The 21,372-nt window shown below is 39.3% G+C and overlaps 1 protein-coding gene across 1 annotated transcript in view; it reads left to right on the top strand.

Annotated features, from left to right (window-relative positions):
- The first annotated feature begins 524 nt into the window (after window positions 1-524).
- The window catches only part of ANKUB1 (ankyrin repeat and ubiquitin domain containing 1), a 39,783-nt gene continuing 18,935 nt past the window's right edge, over window positions 525-21,372 (top strand). Inside the window, exons 1-3 of the mRNA XM_069104737.1 lie at window positions 525-1,289; window positions 1,405-1,505; window positions 12,837-12,980. Of these exons, the coding sequence (XP_068960838.1) occupies window positions 1,416-1,505; window positions 12,837-12,980 (234 nt within the window). The 5' untranslated portion in view covers window positions 525-1,289; window positions 1,405-1,415. The remainder of the gene's footprint in view (window positions 1,290-1,404; window positions 1,506-12,836; window positions 12,981-21,372) is intronic.

The raw sequence follows: 21,372 nt of genomic DNA, 5'->3' as shown, positions 1-21,372 counted from the left end.
TTAGAATTCTGAAGGAAAATACTGGTTTGAGTTTTGATGTCAAACCAGGCATGATATATTTATGATCTATTCCTATGACCAATAGGAATAAACTAATCAAAGTAATGTATTCCCAATCATTAAAGAGCTTTTTCTGTCTCCTTCCAATCTCTGTGTACTATGAGAGAAAAAGAAAAGTAAAAAGGGTTATTTTTTAGAAGTACAGATATGCATAGATTATTAGAAACTTTACAGATGATTTTATTCTTTATAACTGTGACTTTAAGACCCAAAAAGTGGAGTTTCTAGCCAGTTAGTGAATGATTATCTATGTATATAATTCTTAGGAGTAAATTCCCTGAAAACAGGCAGTTGTCAGATTTAAATCATGTACACTACTTACCTATTGCAGGTATTTTCCAATGGAGGCCCCTACCCTTCAGGTCTCTAACCTTCTCTAAACACCAAACCCACAGGTATGCAACTGATCCAAGTGTTAATTCTAACAAATAGCATTTATTTGCTGTTTTTAAGCCTGGGTAACTTCCCAGCTTTGCTTTTTTTTCCCCCTTGGTTCTTTATACAATAGAGTTGAAAACACTTTCTATTAACATCACAGTAGGGTTCTGAAGATGAATGAGATAACAATGGTTCAGTGTGCTAAGTCTTATAAACACTGAGCCATCCAGAAAAGTGCAGGAGGAAACACAGAGTAATATTGTGTTATTAAATGGCAGCTCCCATTGTGCAGAGATGGGCAGAGGAAACAATAGAATCATTTGCCCACACATTCATCTCCTTGGTGTAAGGCGTCACTGTTCTGCCCTCTGCAAAAAAACAAGCTTAGAAATGTCCGGGAATGAAGTGTGCAAAGTTGTTATGGAAACTAGAATGCTTTGACTCAGAGTTATTTACAGAGTACTTTAAGGATTACCCATCAACAAAATCAGCTGAGGATTAGGCTGATGGTTGGCACATACCCTCCCATCCCATGTCATTCTCCAGGGATTTGGTGATCAGTTCGCATCTCTCCACCAGCAAGCAGGAAGCCTTAAACAAATAGGTGTCACTTATGATAATATCGGTGAGATTCAGGCAGGCACTCTTGTATTTGTGTGCTGGAAAGTGGTTCAGACTTGTTTTCACCAGCGAGAATTTAGTTGGTTCCCTTAATCTGAGCACAGGATGGTTTTAGTCTGCTCTCTCTGGTCGGCCCCAGCACAATGTAACTACTGTCTGCGGTCGCCTGGTACTGTGGGACTTTCCTTGGCAAATCAGTCCTTCGCCTGGAAGAGAAGCTAGGCTTTGTGGTGAGATATTTATAGCTGCAGCTGGCTATCATTTTTGCCCTCGATTGTGCAAAGGAAGACTTTTGCAAGTGTGTTTTGTTAACTCAGCAGGACTTTTTGAATTTTTTTTTAATAGGCAATTATAAAATGAGGATTTTCATCTCTTTTGAGGGATCTGTTGAACCTTTTGATGTTTCGGCAGAGGACACAGTAAGAGCTGTGAAGCTGATGATAAAGGTGAGTGCTTCATCAGTTAACCTATGAAATGCTGATTCATTTGCCTTTGTCATTTACGATTCATGAGATGATGTGGTATATGAACAGCATTTGGCATTCTCATAAAAATGATAACCACTGGTGTTCTAGAGTGCTTTAAAATTTACAAACCACTTTACAAACATTATTTCTTTTCAGTTTCTACACAACCCTTTGAGAGAAGTACTGTAGAGATAGCCATGTGGAGAGCCAGAAGAGCCCTTAGCCACCACTGAATCCAACTCTTCTGATTTTATCCATGAGGAAACTGAGGCTGAGAATTTAGGGTCTCACAGCTTAGGAATCCTGAGACAGGATTTGAATTCAGGTCTTCTTGATTCTGACCTCAGCATTTTATGGCACTATCTAGTTGCCTTCTAAATTTTCCTTCCAAATAAGCAGGAAGTTGAAAATGTGAGAAATTTAAATCCTCTACTTTCCATATGCATTTAAACAACAACATTTTACATGTTTTATTGACTCTCTTTTCTGTTTCTACATCATTGTCACTTTATAATGACCCCCCTCCCCAACACACACACACACACACACACACACACTGGAACTCTTACTTATATCAAATTAGTATGCTTAAGCAAAACAAATCAACTCATTGGCTCTGTCTGACAATGTGTGCCTCATTCCACGCCTCTACTTGCTGAAGAGCTTGAGGGATGTTTTACCATTATCTCTCTAATGTCATGATTCTTGTGATGAATTGAGCAACTTTGACTGGTAGCTCAAGTCAAGACTGAAACAGAATGAGACATGGGAGGAACATGCGTTCATGTTCAACAAAGGACAGCAGGGGAAAGACCATTCAGAGAAGGGGAAAGAAATCCAGCAAGGATCCAACATTGATTCTGTTGAGTCAAGCTTCCCTGCCTAGGTTTTACCCATCCTGGTCCTCCAGTCAGAATCCCAAAGGAGGAGTAGACCCTAGCTTTTGTGCAATACTGATAGACTAGTCTTCTGGTCCTCTGGGCCTATTAAGTCTTAAAGACAACCTCAATACATTTTAATGAAAAATTTGCCTAGCCTACTGTAGGGTAAGGTCTTAGGACCTCTAATCACACTTAACCATCTAGCTTAGTCTGAAATAAGGAGTCAGAGAGGTAACTGAACATAAATAAGTGCTTTTTGACTAGAATAAAATTCAACTCACTGCTTTTCTTTAGCAGTTATCTGAGTTGTGACTGGGCCTTATCCGGATCAGACAAACACTCAGGGAAATGTAAGAAGCAGAACAGCAAGAATAGGGCTGAGATAGCCAGGCCTCAAAGAAATCCCTTAGTAAACAAGTGAGGTGATAACCCATCGGTGCATTTCCTGGGAGAAAGTAGAATTTGACCACTTCTATACCATTGGAAAAACTGCATCTAATCTTCTACTGATGATTTGATTAAGATCTTAAAGTTTTTGAAGGCCAAGACCATCTTATTTTTCTTTAAAAAACATAGTGCCTTATACATAGAAGGTGCTACTTGGATGTTGGATTGTACGACCTGAGGAGAATGGTCCTCGGACCCACCCAAACTTCTCTCCAGACTGTTCCTTTTGTCATTGTTGTTCTCAAAACTGGGGCCCCTGCCAGGGTCTCGACGGACCTGAGGTGCTTATGGCAGCAAGTAAACTAACTAGGTTTGTTATTTATGCAAGGCTTATTCCAAACAGTCTTCTTTTTGTTGTTGTTTTTTTTAATTTAGTGATTTGTTGTTGTTTATGTGTTTCAATCATGTCCTACTCTTCATGACCCTATTTGGGGTTTTCTTGGCAAAGATACTGGAGTAGTTTGCCTTTCCTTCTCTAGTTCATTTTACAGATGAGGAAACTGAGGCAAACAGGGTTAGGTGACTTGCCCAGGGTCCCACAGCTAGTAAGTATTTGAGGCCAGATTTGAATTCAGGTCTTCCTGACTCCATGCCTGGTGCTCTATCCACTGTGCCACTTAGAGGCCCACAATTTAGTGATAGTAATGGTTAAATATTCAAATTGGGCAGCAGAGGAATTCTACCCAAGCATTTTCCTTTCTGCCACCTTGACCCTAGCTTGACTGGTCAGGACCTACCCCTGAGAGTTCAGTCACCTGAATAACTGGAGGTGCCTTAATAAAGAGATTCCATAAGCACATAGTAAGTTGTATCAACAAACAGGTGACCCAATATGGGAAATAACCAGTTTGGTATTCCCATAGATACCAGGCAGAACTATAAAAACAGCTTTACTAAAGCCGGATGAAGCTGTCTAGCCAGCAATGGCAATGTCTGACCTTTAGTCCAATCCAGTCCAAAAGGGGGCGGGGAGTAGGAGAAAAAGAATGTCATGAAAAGTTTAACGAGGGTCATTTTTAGATCAGCAGATTAAGAAGGCTCCAGGAAGGGGATGGATGGGTAAGCTAAGCTCGGAAGGACTTCAGCAGAGAAGAGATATGAGAGAAGACCCATTTTCCATGTTGAAACGAGACCCTACAAGTGAATGTATAGATTGAGGCAGGGATCCTTGTTGTTGCTGGTCTTTCATTCTTGAAGAGGACCATGACATCAGGAAGATGATGCCCTGAACTATAAGTGAATTGGATTTAAGTGAGGCAGAGCTGGGCAAATTCACCTGCCTCACTTTCTCCTGCAGGGTCATATGGCAAGATCAGGGTGACTGAGGTGGCCCCTGGGGCAGGGGAAGGGGTAGTCAGAATGGGAATGTAACCAAGTTTGACTGAAGTATAAAATTTATTAGGGGGTGGTGTTGTGAAATAAGGCTCTAAGGAAGTTTGGAGGAAGATTGTAAAGCACCTGGAATGCCAGATTTTGGGGGGGAGGAGGAAAGGAAAAGCAATTGGGGTTAAATGACTTGCCCAAGGTCACACAGCTAGTATGTCAGGTTTCTGAAGTCAAATTTGAACTCAGGTCCACCTGACTCTAGGATTGGTGCTCTATTCATTGCACCACCTAGCTGGCCCTAATGTTCTGACATAAGGAAAGTAGCAAACATTAAAACCTATATCAAAAATCCAATCAGAAGCTGGGAGAACTGGTTGCTCCTGTGAATCAATGCCTCTAAGGCTTCTTTCCAAATTGCTGAACAAAGTAGAAGCTTTCTGTGGGGCAAGACTCAGGGCTCCCAACACCATAACAAATGAGACATGCTGGGATCAAGGCAGCCTGTGAATTATCCCAAAGACATTTTGATTGTTTTCCGTGTTTGTGTCATGTTGTATATGATGATTTGTGGGTCTTTCGCCCCTCTCCTGCATAAGGACTGGTCTCTCTAATACACTACTGGGAGTCACATTTGCATTCTAGTGTGGAAAGCCCATTCATCTTTATTTAATTGGTTTGGAAATGCTGTTTGTTTCTTGTAAAGTGTGGAGAGCCACAAAAGAAGAATAAGTTTTGTCCCTAATGGCATCTGGTCCAGAACCATGATGAAAGCACTTAAGACTTCATTTCTTAGAAGGTGATGGACTTAAAGGTTGCCTTCAACCAAGGAAAAATGATACTGCAACTTTAAATTTTAAAGTATCTTGCACTGATAAATATATTTTAGAATTATATAGAATGCCAGATTAAGGAGTTTTTATTTAATTCGTTAGGTGGTTTTTTGAGTCAAAAACTTCACTTTTTTTTGACTCAGTAAAAGAGGCCATTTTTTGCCTCATTCCTGTTTATTTTATTTGTTACTTTTTGGAGAGGGAAGGACAGGGCAATTGGAGTTAAGTGACTTGCCCAAGGTCACACAGCTAGTAAGTAAGATTTGAGGTCAGATTTGAGCTCAGGTCCTCCTGACTCCAGGGCTGGTGCTTGCTCTATTCACTGCACTGCCTAGCCTCCCCCCTCATTTCTTACTTAGTTTCAATCACTGAATGGGTGCTGCCTCAGACAAACAGAGACCTTACCTTAAAAGGGATGCCTCCAAATGTCCTGATCTATATATCTTGCCACTGGACTCAGATGGCTCCAGAGGAGAGAGTGAGGCTGGTGACTTGCACAGCCCTGCCTCACTTAAATCCAATTCACTTGCAAGTCATGACATCACCTTCCCAATGTCATGGTCCTCTTCAAGAAGGAAGGACAAACAATAACATTTAGCTTCTGATAAAACACAAACTCAGTGCTCTATTCACTCCTCTACCTAGCTGCCACCATTTATTTGACATTTAAAACCCTTCTCAATCTGCCTTCAGCTTATCTTTCTGGGAAGAGTTCACATTCTTCCCAGGCTTACTTTCTGTTCCCTCTATATAACACTTCCTCTCCTGTCCCCACAAACTTGGATAAGCTGCCTTCAATTTCAAGAGTATTTTTTTCCTCACTGCTACACCTTACAACCTTTAACTTCTCTCAGTCCTGAACCCAAGTGCCACTTTTGTACCTGAGGCTTTTGCTCATTCCCATCTGTCAGTAGCCTCTGCCTAGTACCCAGAGCCCTCCAAAATTTAGCGCTGTTTCCTGTACATTTGGCTGCTCCGATGAGTCTTCGATCTCAGTAAACCACCAAATCAAGGAATCATAGGATCTCTCTGAGTTGGAATGAACCTCAGAGACCATCCAGTCCCACCTACACCTAAATAAGAATCCTCTCCAGCATATATTCAACAAATGGTCTTCCAGACTTTTCTGGAAGCCTTCTTGTGAGGGTTTACTAACTCTAATTTTAGATAGCCCTAATTTGGGGGGCTAATTTTGATCTATCAAACCAAAATCTTCCTCTCTGAATCTACTGCCTGTTGTTCCTGGTCATCCTCCCTATACCGGGCAAAACAGAGCTTATTCCTTATGCTTCTGTTAATGTAGCCCAAGATCACATTAGCTTTTGGGGCCACCATGTTGCACAGTTGACACATATTGATCCAGTATACTCCCCAAGTATTTTTTATACTGTAATACACATTAGAGAACTAATTAGAATTCTAGAATAGGTGGTTCAAAGAGTCAAGTATTTCTCAGTCCTAAGAGAGATTTGAACTATGGTGAGAGTTGAGCTGGGACATGGTCTTGAGTCACGTCCAAGAGTTTTGAAAAAGGGAAGTCAGGGGCAGCAAGGTAGTGCAGTGAATAGAGCACCGGCCCTGTAGTCAGGAGAACCTGATTTCAAATCTAGCCTCAGACATTTGACACTTAACTAGCTGTGTGGCCTTGGGCAAGTCACCTAACCCCAATTGCCTTGCCTTCCCCCTCCAAAAAAAGAAAAAAAGGAAATTCAGTCTGAAGGAAGGGGACACTGTGAAGAAGGACCTGGGACTAAATAGGATAAACAGAAGTTCTAGACAGTGAGGGAGTCACTGTTTTCAGCCCTCTGCCAGTACCTAATGAGGTGAGCTAACGAGAAAAATGATAGTTATGGGTGATCAAACAGAAGAGAAGACATTCATTATGATAAAGTGGATTTACATAAGTGATGCAAGGATGTTTCAACATTAGGAAAACAATCAACATAATCATATTAAAATAAAAAACATTCAATACCATATGATTATCTCAATAGATGCATAAAAAACCTTTTATAAAATGCACCATCCATTTGTGTTTTAAAAAAAAACCTTTAAAATTTAGATATAGGAGGGATTTTTTTAAATCAAAAAATGACTCTAAGAGAAAGGGGGAAACAGCTGTGGCAAAGAGAAAAGAGATCACAGTGTATGACTGGCTTCCTAAAGGTGCCTTGGAACAAAGGATTAAGACCAAAACTTCTGATAATAAATAATATTAAAAAGTGCTTATTAATAATAAAATAGTAATCTTAATAAGCACTTAATAAATACTTATCCCCCTCCCTTATAATCATCTCTTCAAGAATATCTATCCTTTCCCTGCTTCCCCTCTCCATGTCTATCTGATAATAGGAGCTGTTATAGATCTTTTTTTCTCATTACTTTTTATCTAAGCTGTTTCCTTTACACTATCTTTGTTTCATGAACAGACCTATGCATAGTCATGAGGGTTTGCATTATATGTCTAGATACTCAATATGATAATTTTTAAACCACTTTGCATAGTACTTGGTACGCATTAGGCACTGTATAAATTCTTATTCTTCCCTCCTCTGCCTCCCCTACCCACCTCCACCCAAGTCTGTGCTGAAGAAAGAAGGATGGAGGAAGCCAGGGGTTAGTTGGAAATATATCCAATTTAAATATTTGATCAGAATTAAATATTAGGTCAGTGCTAAATTTTGGAGGGCTCTGGGTACTAGGTAGAGGTTACTGGTGGATGGGATCAGGAAAAACCTTAGGTACAAAAGTGGCACTTAAGTTTGGGCCCAAAAGAAGTTAAAGGTTTTAAGGTATAGCAGTGAGGAAAAAAATGCTCCTGGAATTGAAAGCAGCTTCTCCAACGTTGTGGGAGACAGGAGAGGAAGTGATATATATAGGGACAGCAAGGAAGCCTGGGAAAGTTGAGAACATGAATATTACATCAGAATTAAGCATTAGGTCAGGAATTATCCTAACTGGGGGATTTGCAGTCTTAATGATTCTATTCAGCATTTTTCACTGAATAGCAAAGGAAAGAGCTATATGGACATGAGGGCCATTATATTGCCCTTAGATTAAAAGCAAACTAATTATTATAACATGATGTGGCTGATGAAACCTCTAACCTTAAACTGGAAAGGGGGGGCTGGGAAGAAAAGGTGGTGACCAAAGAGATAGTCACACCCTGAACTGGCCTTGGTCCCCAGCTCCTTCTAAAAGGGGTGGAGGGAATAGAAAGAAGCAAGTACCAGTTGGCCAACTGGACTCTTTACAGCAACACCTATTGGTTATAACATGAAATGTTATCTAGCCCTAAGTCCTACACACATTTGTGCTCGTGGAAAGTATAAGATTATACTTCTTCCTGAGAGGCAGCATGTTACATTTAGCATAATGTCTGACACATAGTAAGAACTTAATAGATGTTTATTGTACTGTGTTGTATGCCTCAAATCTCCTTACCTCAAATCTCTGACACTTGGTAACCTTGTGATCATGGCCAAGTAATTTGACGTATTTGAACTTTAACTTTCAAATCTGTAAAAAAAAAAATCTGTAAAAAAAAAAGAGATAATAATACTTGTATGGTTGATCTCATAGGGTTGTTGTGAGCAAAGCAGTTTGCAAACCAGAGAGGGCTGTATAAACGAGTTATAGTATTATATGGATGATTATTATTATGTTCATTAAAATAAATCTTATTAGAGAACAGAGATCTAAAAGAAAAGAAAATAATGATTTCTGGGAAAACATAAATTCATTGAGGTGCTTTTTTTTCATCCTGTATTTTTTCAATCACCTAATAGTAGGTAGGTGGTGAAGTAGATACAGCTGTAGGACAGAAGTCAGAAAGACCTAAGTAGTAGCAATATTACTAAGTCCAAAGGTATGTAATCAATACCCTTTTGGTCATAGTTCTAAGTCATTCTCCAGAATGGTTGGACCAGTTCACCAATAGAGCATTAGTGTTCCTATTTTTCAACATCCCCTCTACAATTTGTTATTTTCATTTTCTGTCATATTAACCAGTCGGATAGATTTGAAGTGGTACTTCTGAGTTGTTTTAATTTGCCTTTCTCTCTCTCTCTCTTTTTTTTCCTTTTTGAAGGGAGGAAAGTAGAGCAATAGGAGCTAAGTGACTTGCCCAAGGTCACACAGCTAGTGAGTGCTAAGTGTCTGAGGGCCACATTTGAACTCAGGTCCTCCTGGCTCCAGGGCTGGTACTCTATTCACTGTACCACCTAGCTGCCCCTAATTTACATTTCTCCAATCAATAGTGATTCAGAACATTTTTTTTTAAGCAATTAGGGTTAAGTAACTTGCTCAAGGTTACACGGCCAGGTGTTTCTGGGTGGGTGCTAAGTGTCTGAGCCCAGATTTGATCCCCTGGTCATCCTGACACTGGGGCCAGTGCTCTTAACTTGCTGTGCTACCTGGCCGCCCCTAACATTTTTTAATATGAGTATAGATAGCTTTGCTTTCTTCTTCTGAAAACCACCTGTTCATATTTTTTGACCATTTATCAATTGGAGAATGGTTCTTGTTTTTATAAATTTGACTCAGTTATTTAAGAAATGAGGCCTTATCGGAGAAATTTGCTATAAAAATTCTTTTCTGGTTTCCTTTTTTCCTTCTAATTTTGGTTGCATCAGTTTTGTTAGTGCAAACCTTTTCTTATTTCATGTAATTAAAATTATCCATTATAATTCCCATGATTCTCTCAGTCTTGGTCATGAACTCTTCTTTTATCCATAAATCTAAAAGGTACAATTTTCCATGCTCCTCTAATCATGTACCCATTTTGACCTTATCTAGGTATATGGAGTGAGATGTTAATCCATGCCTAGTTTCTGCCAAACTGCTTTTCAGTTTTCCTAGCAGTTTTTGTCAAATAGTGAATTCTTGTCCCCAAATCTTGGATCTTTGGGTTTACCAAAAATTAGATTGCTATCTGTTGGGCAGCTAGGTGGTATTAGATGAATAGAGTGCCAGGCCTGGAGTCAGGAAGACTTATCTTCCTGAGATTGAATCTGGCTTCAGACACTTATTAGCTATGTTGACCCTGGGCAAGTCACTTAACCCTCTTTGCCTCAGTTTCCTCATCTGTAAAATGAGTTGGAGAAGGAAATGGCAAACCACTCTTAATATCTCTGCCAAGAAAACCCCAAATAGGGTCACAATGAGTCAGACATGACTGAAAAATTGACTGAACAACAACAGATTATTATTGTCATTTGCTACTGTGTATTGTGTACCTAATCTATTCCACTGATCTACCACTCCATTTCTTAGCCAGTACCAGATTGTTTTTGATGATTACTTCTTTGTGATATATTGTGAAATCTGGCACTGCTAGGCTGAATTCCTTCACATTAAAAAAAACTGATTCCCTCAATATTCTTGACCTTTTCTTCCTCCAAATCAATTTTGTTATAATTTTTCTAGTTCATTAAAATAATTCTTTAATTTTGATAGAATTGTCATTTTTATTATGTTGGCTTCACCCACCCATGAGCAATTAATATGTTTCCAAACATTTAGATCTTTCTTTGTGTGAAAAGTATTTTATAATTGTGTTTGTGTAGTTCCTGGATTTGTCTTGACAGGCAGACTCTGAAGTATTCTTTTGTCTGCAGTTTTCTTAGATAGAATTTCTCTATCTCTTCCTGCTGGGTTTTATTGGTAACTTACAGAAATGCTAATGATTTATGTGGGTTTATTTTATGTCCTGTAACTTTGCTGAAGGTTGTTAATTGTTTGAACTAATTTTTTATTTGATTCTCTAGGTTTCTCTAAATATACCATCAAATCATCTGCAGAGTGGTAGTTTTGTTTTTTCCTTGCCTATTCTTATTCCTTCAATCTCTTTTTTCTCGTCCTTCAAAAAGTGCATAGGATGTGCCTGGCTTACTAACTCCTTTATTTAGCTTTCTAAGCTCTATACAATCTGGCCCCAAGCTATTTTTCATCCTTATTGGATATTACCGTGTTTCCCCAATAATAAGACACCGTCTTATTATTATTTTTGGACAGAAAAACACCAGAGGGCTTATTTTCAGGGGAGGGCTTATTTTAATGAACATTGACAGCAATTTTAATAGACAGGTAAATGTGAACAAAAAAACGTACCTTTATTCAATAAGCAAATCACTGGGGAAGAACAGGATGATGCGCTCACTGCTGCAGCTCTGATTGGATGCAGCTCAGAGCGCAGCGTGCGTTTCACGGGGGGGAGGGACGGTGCATACAGAGGGTACAGTAATGTAGCGTGTAGTGCAGGGGATCACCTTCACTACAGTAGCAATCTCAATAGGGCTTATTTTCGGGGGAGGGCTTATTTTAGAGGAATCTTACACAGTAAGGGGAGGGCTTATTTTTGGGATAGGTCTTATTATCGGGGAAACACGGTACTCTTTCTCCAACACACTGCAATCTAGCCAAACTGGCTTTTTCTTTGATCTTTACAACACTTCATCTCTTATCTCTGAGTTTTTGCACTGGTCACCCCCCATGCCTGGAATGCCCTCCCTCCTCTCCCCTCCTTTTCTCAAAGTTCCTCTCTTCCTTTAAGACTCAGCTTAATGTAATGTTAAGGGAATTTGAAGATCTTCCCTGCTCCTTACTAGGTCCATGTGACCTGCTTTGAGCTTTGGTCCAGCCCACAGCTTGAGTTACATGGAGCCCATGGTGGGAGCATCTAAGTGGAGCAGGAAGAGAGTGTGGCAGAGTTGAGGAGAGTGAAGCAGAGCTAAGGCAGAGCAGCTAGCATGAGTGAGAAAGGGAAGAATTCTGCCTAGGGGAGCTTGTTTGCAGGGAGGTCTACCAGAGGGAAGGCTTGGGGATGCTGGCACTCCCTGGATTGGTGATGTTTACAAACTTCTTTTTTACCATGGTGGAATTGGTTTTCTGGAATCTACACAAATATTTTGGTTTCATCTTTGAGGATTGGAGTTATTTATATTTTGCAAGTCAGCCCTGGAAATACATCTGCATATTCATAGCAGCTGCTATGGGTATCACATTGGTGATATACTTAGCCACCATCTTCCATATGAAACCTCCCCTACTCACATAACTGCTAGAGGCCTCCTTGCCAAACTACCTTGTATTTAACTGTTGTGTGGGCATATTTTGTCTGCATGTACATTTATATATCCTTATTTATATTATCAAAACCAATTCTTGAAATTTTCTCATAATTTCAATACAAGTATTCTATTATTCTTGGGTGGGTGTGAGTCACAGAATACTGTAAACATTAAAAAACTGAAAAATGAGTATCACATACAGGAGACTTACAGAGGTGCCTAGGAATTATTAAGGAAAACCAGAGTAAAAGATATTGTCAAGAGCACATCTGAGTGAAAAAAGATGATCTGTCAGGTAGTGAGAAGGATGGACAGACAGTCTGTGTGCTTTACTGGCATCCTCCCAATGCCAAGAGAAAGTGAGGAAAGCCCCCAGCACAGTGACTGACTTCCTTTTGTCCAATTTATGGGATGACATGGACAAGTCGCATAGGACAAATGGCCATGGATGGTTTGCAATCTGTTTCACTGAGAGCAATATACATATGGATGAGATCCCGGATCCATTAGAGTATTTGAGTCTAAATATTAATGCAGGGACAATAGATTTGTTATACCACAGTGCTATAGATTTCACCATAGCTATCTAAATTTTTGCTTTTCCTAGGTACGAACTGTCTGACTATTTTAAAAACATGCATCTCTGTTCTATTTAAGGTTTTTTTTCTATTTTAATGTCTATTTTTGACCTGAGGTTTTATTGGAAATTTCTTGGAATTGTCCTATTATTCACAATCTTTTATTATTCATTTAAAGGATTACTTCCATATTCCACTATCTGAGGATAAACAAGACAAGAGGTACCTACAATTGATGTATGCTGGCGCTGTGCTAAATGATAACTGGAGTCTTGCTGATGTAGGAATATCCCTTGGTTCAAATCTCAAGTGCTTGGTCAAGGTATGATCAGAGTAGTAGTTATTGAAGTTATGTATATGATGGTGTTCCTAAATCATAATTAATTCGCCTAAGCTTAATGTTACTATTATTACCTAAATATATCTCCACACATAAGGGGTACCTAATCATTAGCAAGAATAATAAACAAGGTGGTTTAAAAGAAAGTCAGGGAGTAAAGGTCTTGAAGAGTTCTTTTGCAAAATAGATCTCTTGTTCGTCCTCTAATTGAATCTGGGCAGTTAGGTCTTAGCTTAGGAACAACTTTATAAATGATGGTTAGTTTCACAGGCCAGCCCATAAAAACCTTTTTAACCAATGCACACTTTAATATTTCAACAATCCACCTTTGTCTTTGATGTGAGCAGTCTTTCTGACTACTTGTACTGAAAGCCTTTATGACTTAGTAGATGGTCTTTGAGAATTGATATGGCTGAAAAATTTATCACCCTGTCACCCTGGTGATGAGCCTTTCCAAACTTGGATAAGTTACATACAGCATGTCACTGGGCCATACTCAATATCTTTCACTCTTGGGAGGGCCTGCCAGAGCTTGGATTCCACTGGTATAGCTTTTAAGAATCCAAGGTCAACCTCCAACAAAAGGAAGAAATCTCAGAGAATTTCAGGGGAAGATTTAACCAATAATATATTGAAATGCGGTATTACTGATGATATAGAACCTACTTACCATTGATATCAATGGTTCTCTACCACCTGGGCCCCTTCTCCACACATGTGGATTCTCAGAAAAGCTATTCCAAATTTAAGACACTCTACAGGTCAAGACCCACTAGAAACCTTAGCTCATGAACCCCCAGTATTTGCATGCAGTTTTATTAGCCAGCTAGAGGATACATTAATTCAAAACAAGACATTTAATCAAACATCACAGCAAATGAGGTGAAAAGAAAAGATAGCCCATGTACGCATGGCATATACCCTTACCACACCACTAGTGGAGAGAGGCATAGAGAACATATGTGGTCAGAACATATCAGGAATTTGCAAACATCTAGAACATGTGTGGCCATGGCATGTTAGACCTCCAATGCTGCAGAGCTGCCCATGTACTCTGATGGTAGCATTTTATTACTTCTTGCTGCCTTTGGTTAAATACGGTATCTCTACTCCCCAGCATATTTTCTCTGTCAAGAATCACTGCTGGTCTGGTCATCTATTACTCTCTGCTCCCAGGTGCTGAATGTAAATGACTGAAAAATCTCTTCCTTAAGAAGGCAGATTGATGCTCTTTTAGGGAAGGCTTGTCATACCCAGCTAGGAAGTTAATAAAAGATAGCAGAATACTCCAGGCAAAGATTAAATCTATTCTTTTAACTTTCTTTTTCTGGTGCTGATCAGGGTCCATTGTCCCAAGCAACTATCTGATTTGAGGTTAGAAAATTCCTTTGCAACTCCTATTATATCACTAAACATGAGCTTTTGGGGGGAATCTTCCTCTTTAAAAAAACCCCCGAGCATTTTGTGGGAGCCTGGGGTAGCAAGGCTGTCCTTACTCCAAAGGTCCTCTTGGCATATAAATGAAGCTAGGGGCCAGAACAAAAACTAGAATAAGTAGATTGGTTCTTTATCATGAATATTTACTACATTCACATTATCCTCTCTGACTCCCTCACTGTCTAACATTGGCTTTTAAACTCTCTGGGTCTGAGATTTGTCATCTATGAAATAAGGAAGTTGGGCTATAACAGAGGTTATTCCCCTTCTTTGTGTCACAGGTCCTGTTATCAGTCTGGTGAAGGCAATGGCCCCCTTTTCAGAGTAATGTTTTGTTGCCTATATTCATATTTGAAGGAAATGATCATTTCAGTTAGAAGTTAGTGAAAATGGAGATTTTCTTTCTCATAAATTCATGGACCCCTGAAATCTGTTCACAGATCCCTTAGAGGTCAGTGGATCCCAGGTGAAGAGCCTCAGTCTAAATGACTTCTAAGTAGGCCCTTTCTATCTCTAAATCCTATGATCACGTGAGAGAATGTCGGACCCTACAACCACTCATAGCCATAAAAACTGTTCTCTCCCCTGAAATTGCTGGACTTGATCATTAAGGCACCTTCCAGCTCTAAGGCTCTGATCCCACACAGGCCACCTTGGAAGGCAAAAGAGTGCAGGAGCAGCAGCAGCAGCAGCAACAACATTGCTGCTGGCACATTCTACCCTCCAGGGATGGAATCTTGCCAAGACATAGAATTTAATGAATACACTCAATATTTCATGGAATTTTTGCTGATCCCAATCATCACCCTTCTGTAGAGCTACCCCAACACCATTCCTGGTCACCGGGTTCATGCAGGACAATACCCCACTGTCTGACAAAATAGCTGCCATCCAACTCACAAACACTGGCCAATGCCAGCTTCAGTCTTGACTGAGTGAGCCCTTGCTGTGGTTCTATAATAACATAAGCCGGTGCTAACAGGCAGAAAAATCTCACACACATGTGGCAACAATCCAAGATGGGCAAACAGAAGCTGTTTCTTCAATAAAAGGACCACACAAATACATTCTAAGATTCAAAGAATGCCGCTCTGCCAGCTGTATACTTCTTAATCTATCTCAGGTGACGGAAGGTATGCTATATCTCAAGGCACAGTCTTGTATTGCACAATTGTATATACAAACCTAGGTGCTATTTTCTCAATCAGATAGCTGCTCTCCCAGAAAGCTGGTCACACCTAGATTCTAAAGAATTCTTTTGAGAATTTAGAGAAACAAAAGCCACTTTACTGTTTTTTTGGCAGGGTCAGGAAACATTAGTTAGCCTATGAATAAAATATCCCTCTAAGTGCCCCAAATGCTTATGGGTAAGAACTTGTCCTTAGTACTTTCATCAAATACTGAATACGGGCAGTTATTAGGTAGTAAGATATACTTGGAAAAAATGATTTTTTTTTGTTGTCTTTATGTTGTGATTGTGTGAAAAGTTGATCTGCCTTTTGACAATTTTTTAAAAATAGGTAGTGCCTTTACCAGTTTTACAGGATTGTTCTACACTAAAGGTATCACATTAACAATTTGAAATGTCCTTGTGAAAGATATTTTGTAAATATGTTACCTTTGCAAAGGCTTTTTTTTGAGGGGGGGTACAATTCTTTCAAAAAGTATTACAATTTTTAAGAAAAGAATCATAGATCCAGAAGGTACTTCAGAGACAATCTTTTTATAAATAATGAAAATGAGGACTTTAGGTGATTTGCTTCAGGTTACACTGGCATAATAAAGTGTCAAAGGGAGGACTGGAACCCAAGTACTCTGATACCCAGAGTATCATACTTCCCACAGTACCACACTGTTTCTTAAAACAAATGCCCATTAACAATGGAGGGACACTGTGCAAGGAAAATAATAGAAACAAAGGGAAAAAAAAATGTGATTTTTTTGTTGGGATAAGGAAGGGGGAAATGAGATCCTTTGGGCCAGGGGTGGGGAATCTGCAGCCTCAAGGTCACATGTGACCCTCTAGGTCCTCAAGTGTGACCCTTTGACTGAATCCAAAGTTCACAGAACAAATCCCCTTAATAAAAGGATTTGTTCTGTAAAATTTGGACTCAGTCAAAAGGCCACACTTGAGGACCTAGAAGGCCACATGTGGCCTCAAGGCCTCAGGTTCCCCACCCCTGATTTGGGCCACCATCTTCCAGCTAGAATATACTATATATAGAATGTACTATGTGAGAATGAGGGAAACCCTTGTGAATCATAGTTTTAAATTTATGCTTCTAATAACAAGAGAGGCCCTATGGTTGAATGATCAGTCAGTCTTGGAGTCGGGAAAACCTGCCTCTGATATATATTTTGGGGTTATTTTTTTATCCCATCTTTCTCAATTTATTATTTATTCATTATCTATTTACTGATATTACTTTTTTTCTTAAATTTTGATTTCTAAATTCCTTTCCTCCCTCCCTCATTAAGAAGGCCAATAATATGATACCCATTATCCATGTGACACATATTTTAAAGAGGCAATGTGATACAGCAGAAAAAATACTGGATTTTGAATCAGAGGTACAATCCAGAGGTTCCCAAACATTTGTCTCACCACCCCCTATTTAAAAAAAAAGTTACTAAGCGCCCCCTGGAAATCTTTCTTTAACCCTTTAATGGTTTTTTGGAATTTGTGTCATTTCAAAAAAATATAAATAGTTTTAAAATGATACATCTTAAATTGAATAATTGTTGTAAATTTGTGGATTTTTTTTCCTGCACTGAAATTTTGACCATGCAATATTGCATCATGTAACCATATAGTATTATATTGGAAACAAGTTATTACGTATATATATTCCTGCTGATGAGAGCTGGACATCTCCACATTGTGTGACAAGCTCAGCTGTCAACACTTGCTTGATAAGACTTATTGGGAGATGTGACCACTGATGGGTTATAACTTGCATTTTGTGTGTTTATTTGGAAAATAATGTAATCACCATGGCTTTACCTCTATTATACAACAGATGAAAAATATATGAATCGTTTTTCAAAATTTTTCTTATCTTCTCTTCTTTCCTTATGCTTCCACTGTTTCCCTTATTTTTATTCAATGCCCCCCCAATTGCACTCAAGGTTACTACCGATCCCCTAGATCATTAAATCACCTCCCAGGGTGGTATCTCCCACTTCTGGAACCTCTGGTCCAGGCCTTAAACACTGCTTCTGCTATTCTCTGTATAGGAAGGAAGAACCACAGAAGGAAGTTTCAGGGAGTGCTGGCCAGGGAATTGATTCAATTCAACAAACATTAACTGAATTGTTGGTTGAACTGAACTGACAGGCAAACAGTGAGACAGGCCATTACTTAAGGGGGAACTATATAAAGGCAGTCAATCTGCAGCAGCCCAGTAGCATTAGCTTTTCCCCTAGCCCCAGGACATGTGGAGGAAGAGACTGATTATTCCCTCTCTCTGCTTCAGGAAAGGGGCTTAAGAGACCCAAAAGAAGAAACTGTTACCTGGAGAGCATTCTGGAGAGCAATCTGGAACTGTACCCAAAGGGCTATAAAAATGTACATACCCTTTGACCCAGAAATACCACTTCTAGGGCTATATCTCAAAGAGATCATACAAGTGGGAGGAGGACCCATATGTACAAAAATATTTATAGTGGCCCTTTTCGTGGTGGCAAAGAATTTGAAATAAAGGGGACGCCCTTCAATTGGGTAATGGCTAAACAAGTTGTGGTATATGAATGGCATGGAATACTATTGTGCTATAAGAAATGAGGAGCAGACAGACTTCATAATAACCTGGAGAGACTTATATAAACTGATGCTGAGTGAGGAGAGCAGAGCCAGGAGAACTTTGTACACAATTACAGACACATCATATCTGTGACAACTAATTTTGATAGACTGGGGCCCTCTCAGCAATGCAAGGTTAGAAGACAACAACAAAAGACTCATGATGGAAAGAGAAGTCCACATCCAGAGAAAGAACTACAGAGTCTGAATGCAGACTGAAGCAAACTACCTGCTCTCTCTCTCTCTTGTGTTTTGTTTGGTTTTGTCTCTTCTTTCTCATTGTTCACTCTATTGGTTATAATTCTTCTTTACAACTTGACTAATGTTTAATGTGAAGGTAAAAGCTATATTTGATTGCATGCTGCCATGGGGGTGAGGGGGTGGAGAGATGGGGGAGAAAATTTGTAACTCAAGGAATTGTGTAAATGAATGTTGTGAACTAAAAGTAAATAAATAAATTTTTTTTTTAAAGAAGAAGAAACTGTTACCACATACAATGGAAAGAATTAGTCCTCTAGGGTCAGAGGTCTAATATTCAAATCTCACTTCTGCTATGACCTGAGTGACACTGGGTTAGAGAGGCTAGTGTTAAAAGAAAAATCCTTTTTCTGGTTTTTGCCCTTTTTAAGGAAGCAAAACTCAGGACAAAGAGAATTAAAAGGAGTTTATTAAAAGTGTGTCGAGGTAGTAAAATATTGACAAGCTGATTACTGGAAATCAGCAAGGGTTTCAAGGTGGAGCCAGCTGTTTTTGATACCTTTTATAATGAAATAAAGACAATTGAGATAGGTTCAGGTCAGCAAATGGGCCATTACACCTCAGTACCTCCCCAACTGCCAGTACTTGAGGGCTAATAGGTAGATTCTATGTAATATACAACAGGCTAACATCATCAGTTCTTTCTCTGGAGATGGATAGCATTTTTTATAAGTCCTTAGAATGGTCTTGGATAACTATATTGCTGAGAATAGCCACGTCATTCACAGTTGATCATCACACAATATTGCTATTCTGTGTCCAGTGTTCTCCTGGTTCTGCTCATTTCACTTTGCTAGTTCATATAAATGTTTCCTCATCATCATTTTTTACAGAATGATAGTATTCCATCACAAGCATAAACAACAACTTGCTCAGTCATTCCCCAACTGATGGGCAACCCCTCAATTTCCAGTTCTTTGGCATCACTAAAAGATCTGCTATAAACATTTTTGTATATATTTCATTTTTGGTTTTCTTTATCTCTTTGGGATATTTCTTGGTTAAAGAGCAAGCATGGTTTTATAACCCTTAGGGTATAGTACCCAATTGTTCTACAGAATGGTTGAATCAGTATACAGTTTCACCAACAGGGCATGTGTCTCAACTTTCCCACATTCCTTCCAACATTTGTCATTTTCTTTTTCTGTCATATTAGCCAATCTAAAAGGTGAAAGGTGGTAACACAGAGTTGCTTTAATTTGCATTTCTCTAATCAATAGTGATTTACAGCATTTTTTCATATGACTATAGATAGCTTTGATTACTTTGTCTGAAAACTGCCTGTTCATATCCTCTGAGCATTTGTCAGTTGAGGAAAGGCTCTTATTTCTATAAATTTGACTCAGTTCTCTATATATTTGAGAAATGAGGCTTTTATCAGAGAAATTTTATAGTAGATGACACAATGACTGCAGACTGGGTGAAGCTTCCCCCAATACTGATTTACAAACAGGACTGAGAACATAAGTCACTGAGTCAGCATAACTTTCAATAGTTGGACCATACAGCCTCTGCAGACCCTTCTAGCTACTAGATACTATTATGTGAGCCAGAGGATAAGCTTCTTGAGCGGTAGGGGCAGAAACATGGCATCAGCTCGCTGCCATAACCTTAATAAAGGGACCAGCCTTCTAGACTTACCTATTAGACTTCAGTTACACAGCTGAGTATATTGCTTTCTCTTTATCTCTCTCACTGTCTGTCTCTCTCTCTCTTTCTCTCTGTGTGTGTATGTGTGTTTGCATCCTTGTGCTAAGCCACCTCTAAGGACAGCTCTTGACTGCTACATGCAGCCCAGGGTCTTGGCAATGAAGATTCTGTTATCAAGTGAGGAGCATCCGTGCCTTTGACAACACCTTCTGAACCTTTCCCTCCTCTCATATCAAAGTCACAAGACCCTTCTGATTTCAGAGGCCATAGGGCCTCAACAAGTACAATGTTGGGTCTCCTGAAAGCATCCCCTGACCAAAAATATTTTCCTGAGACCTGCTGTGGGACCTAAAACTTTTATCATTGCCACATTTTAATGGCATCTTAATTGGACTAAAGGCAATGGTGTGGTTGTTATTTTGTTTTGTTATCTCTGAGGAGCAAGCATTAGGTAAGTATCATTATAATCAAGTACTATTTTTTTCTGATTAATTTGCTACCGTTCACTTGTCCTATAGTTGAAATCTAGACTATGTGATACAAAAGAGGGCTACATTTTTTATGTAGAAGGAAAAGGTCTGTAGCATGGAGATGGGGAAGCAGGGAGATAGAGAGATTCTCAGTACCTGGGAAAGGCTTGAGGACACTGGCTGCCTTAGGAGGTAGAGTATAAAGGAGAGACTCTGAAAGGAAGTGTATATATGGAGGACAAACTTTACCTGCCTCAAAATTTTGCCTGAAAAAATTTCCTACAAAGTCCGACTTAAGTGTTACCTACTTTTGGGGTGGGGGGGAAATTTTCTTGATCCCTCTAGATTTAATGTTTTGCTCCAAACCATCATCATTTGACATAATTTAGAGATTCTGTGTTTACTTATTCACATATATACTTTCTCCCTAGGAGAAGGAAGCCCCTTGAGGCCATATTTTTGTTTCCGGTTTTGTTTTTGTATCTCCTGGCTCCTATCACAGCGCTTCAAACATAAGGATAATTGTTGAATTGAAGTGAATTAAAATGAAGTTGACTCATGATTAGGAAACTACTGTACTGCCTTGATGAGGGTAGAATATCTAGTTTTGAGAATTTTGAGGAACTTGTCATGGGTTCCCTTTTCTTCAGAAAACCAAAACTCAATAGCTCACTGCTTACTAACTTTTGCAGTTCACAAGGGTGTATGTTTGTGTGTGTGTGTGTGTGTGTGTGTGTGTGTGTGTGTGTGTGTGTGT

This window comes from Petaurus breviceps, unplaced genomic scaffold, assembly GCF_028583685.1.
Source record: "Petaurus breviceps papuanus isolate PSGF00001 unplaced genomic scaffold, PetGlider_PUasm1.0 688, whole genome shotgun sequence".
Lineage (NCBI taxonomy): Eukaryota > Metazoa > Chordata > Mammalia > Diprotodontia > Petauridae > Petaurus > Petaurus breviceps.
This window is presented reverse-complemented; position numbering and strand designations above follow the sequence as displayed.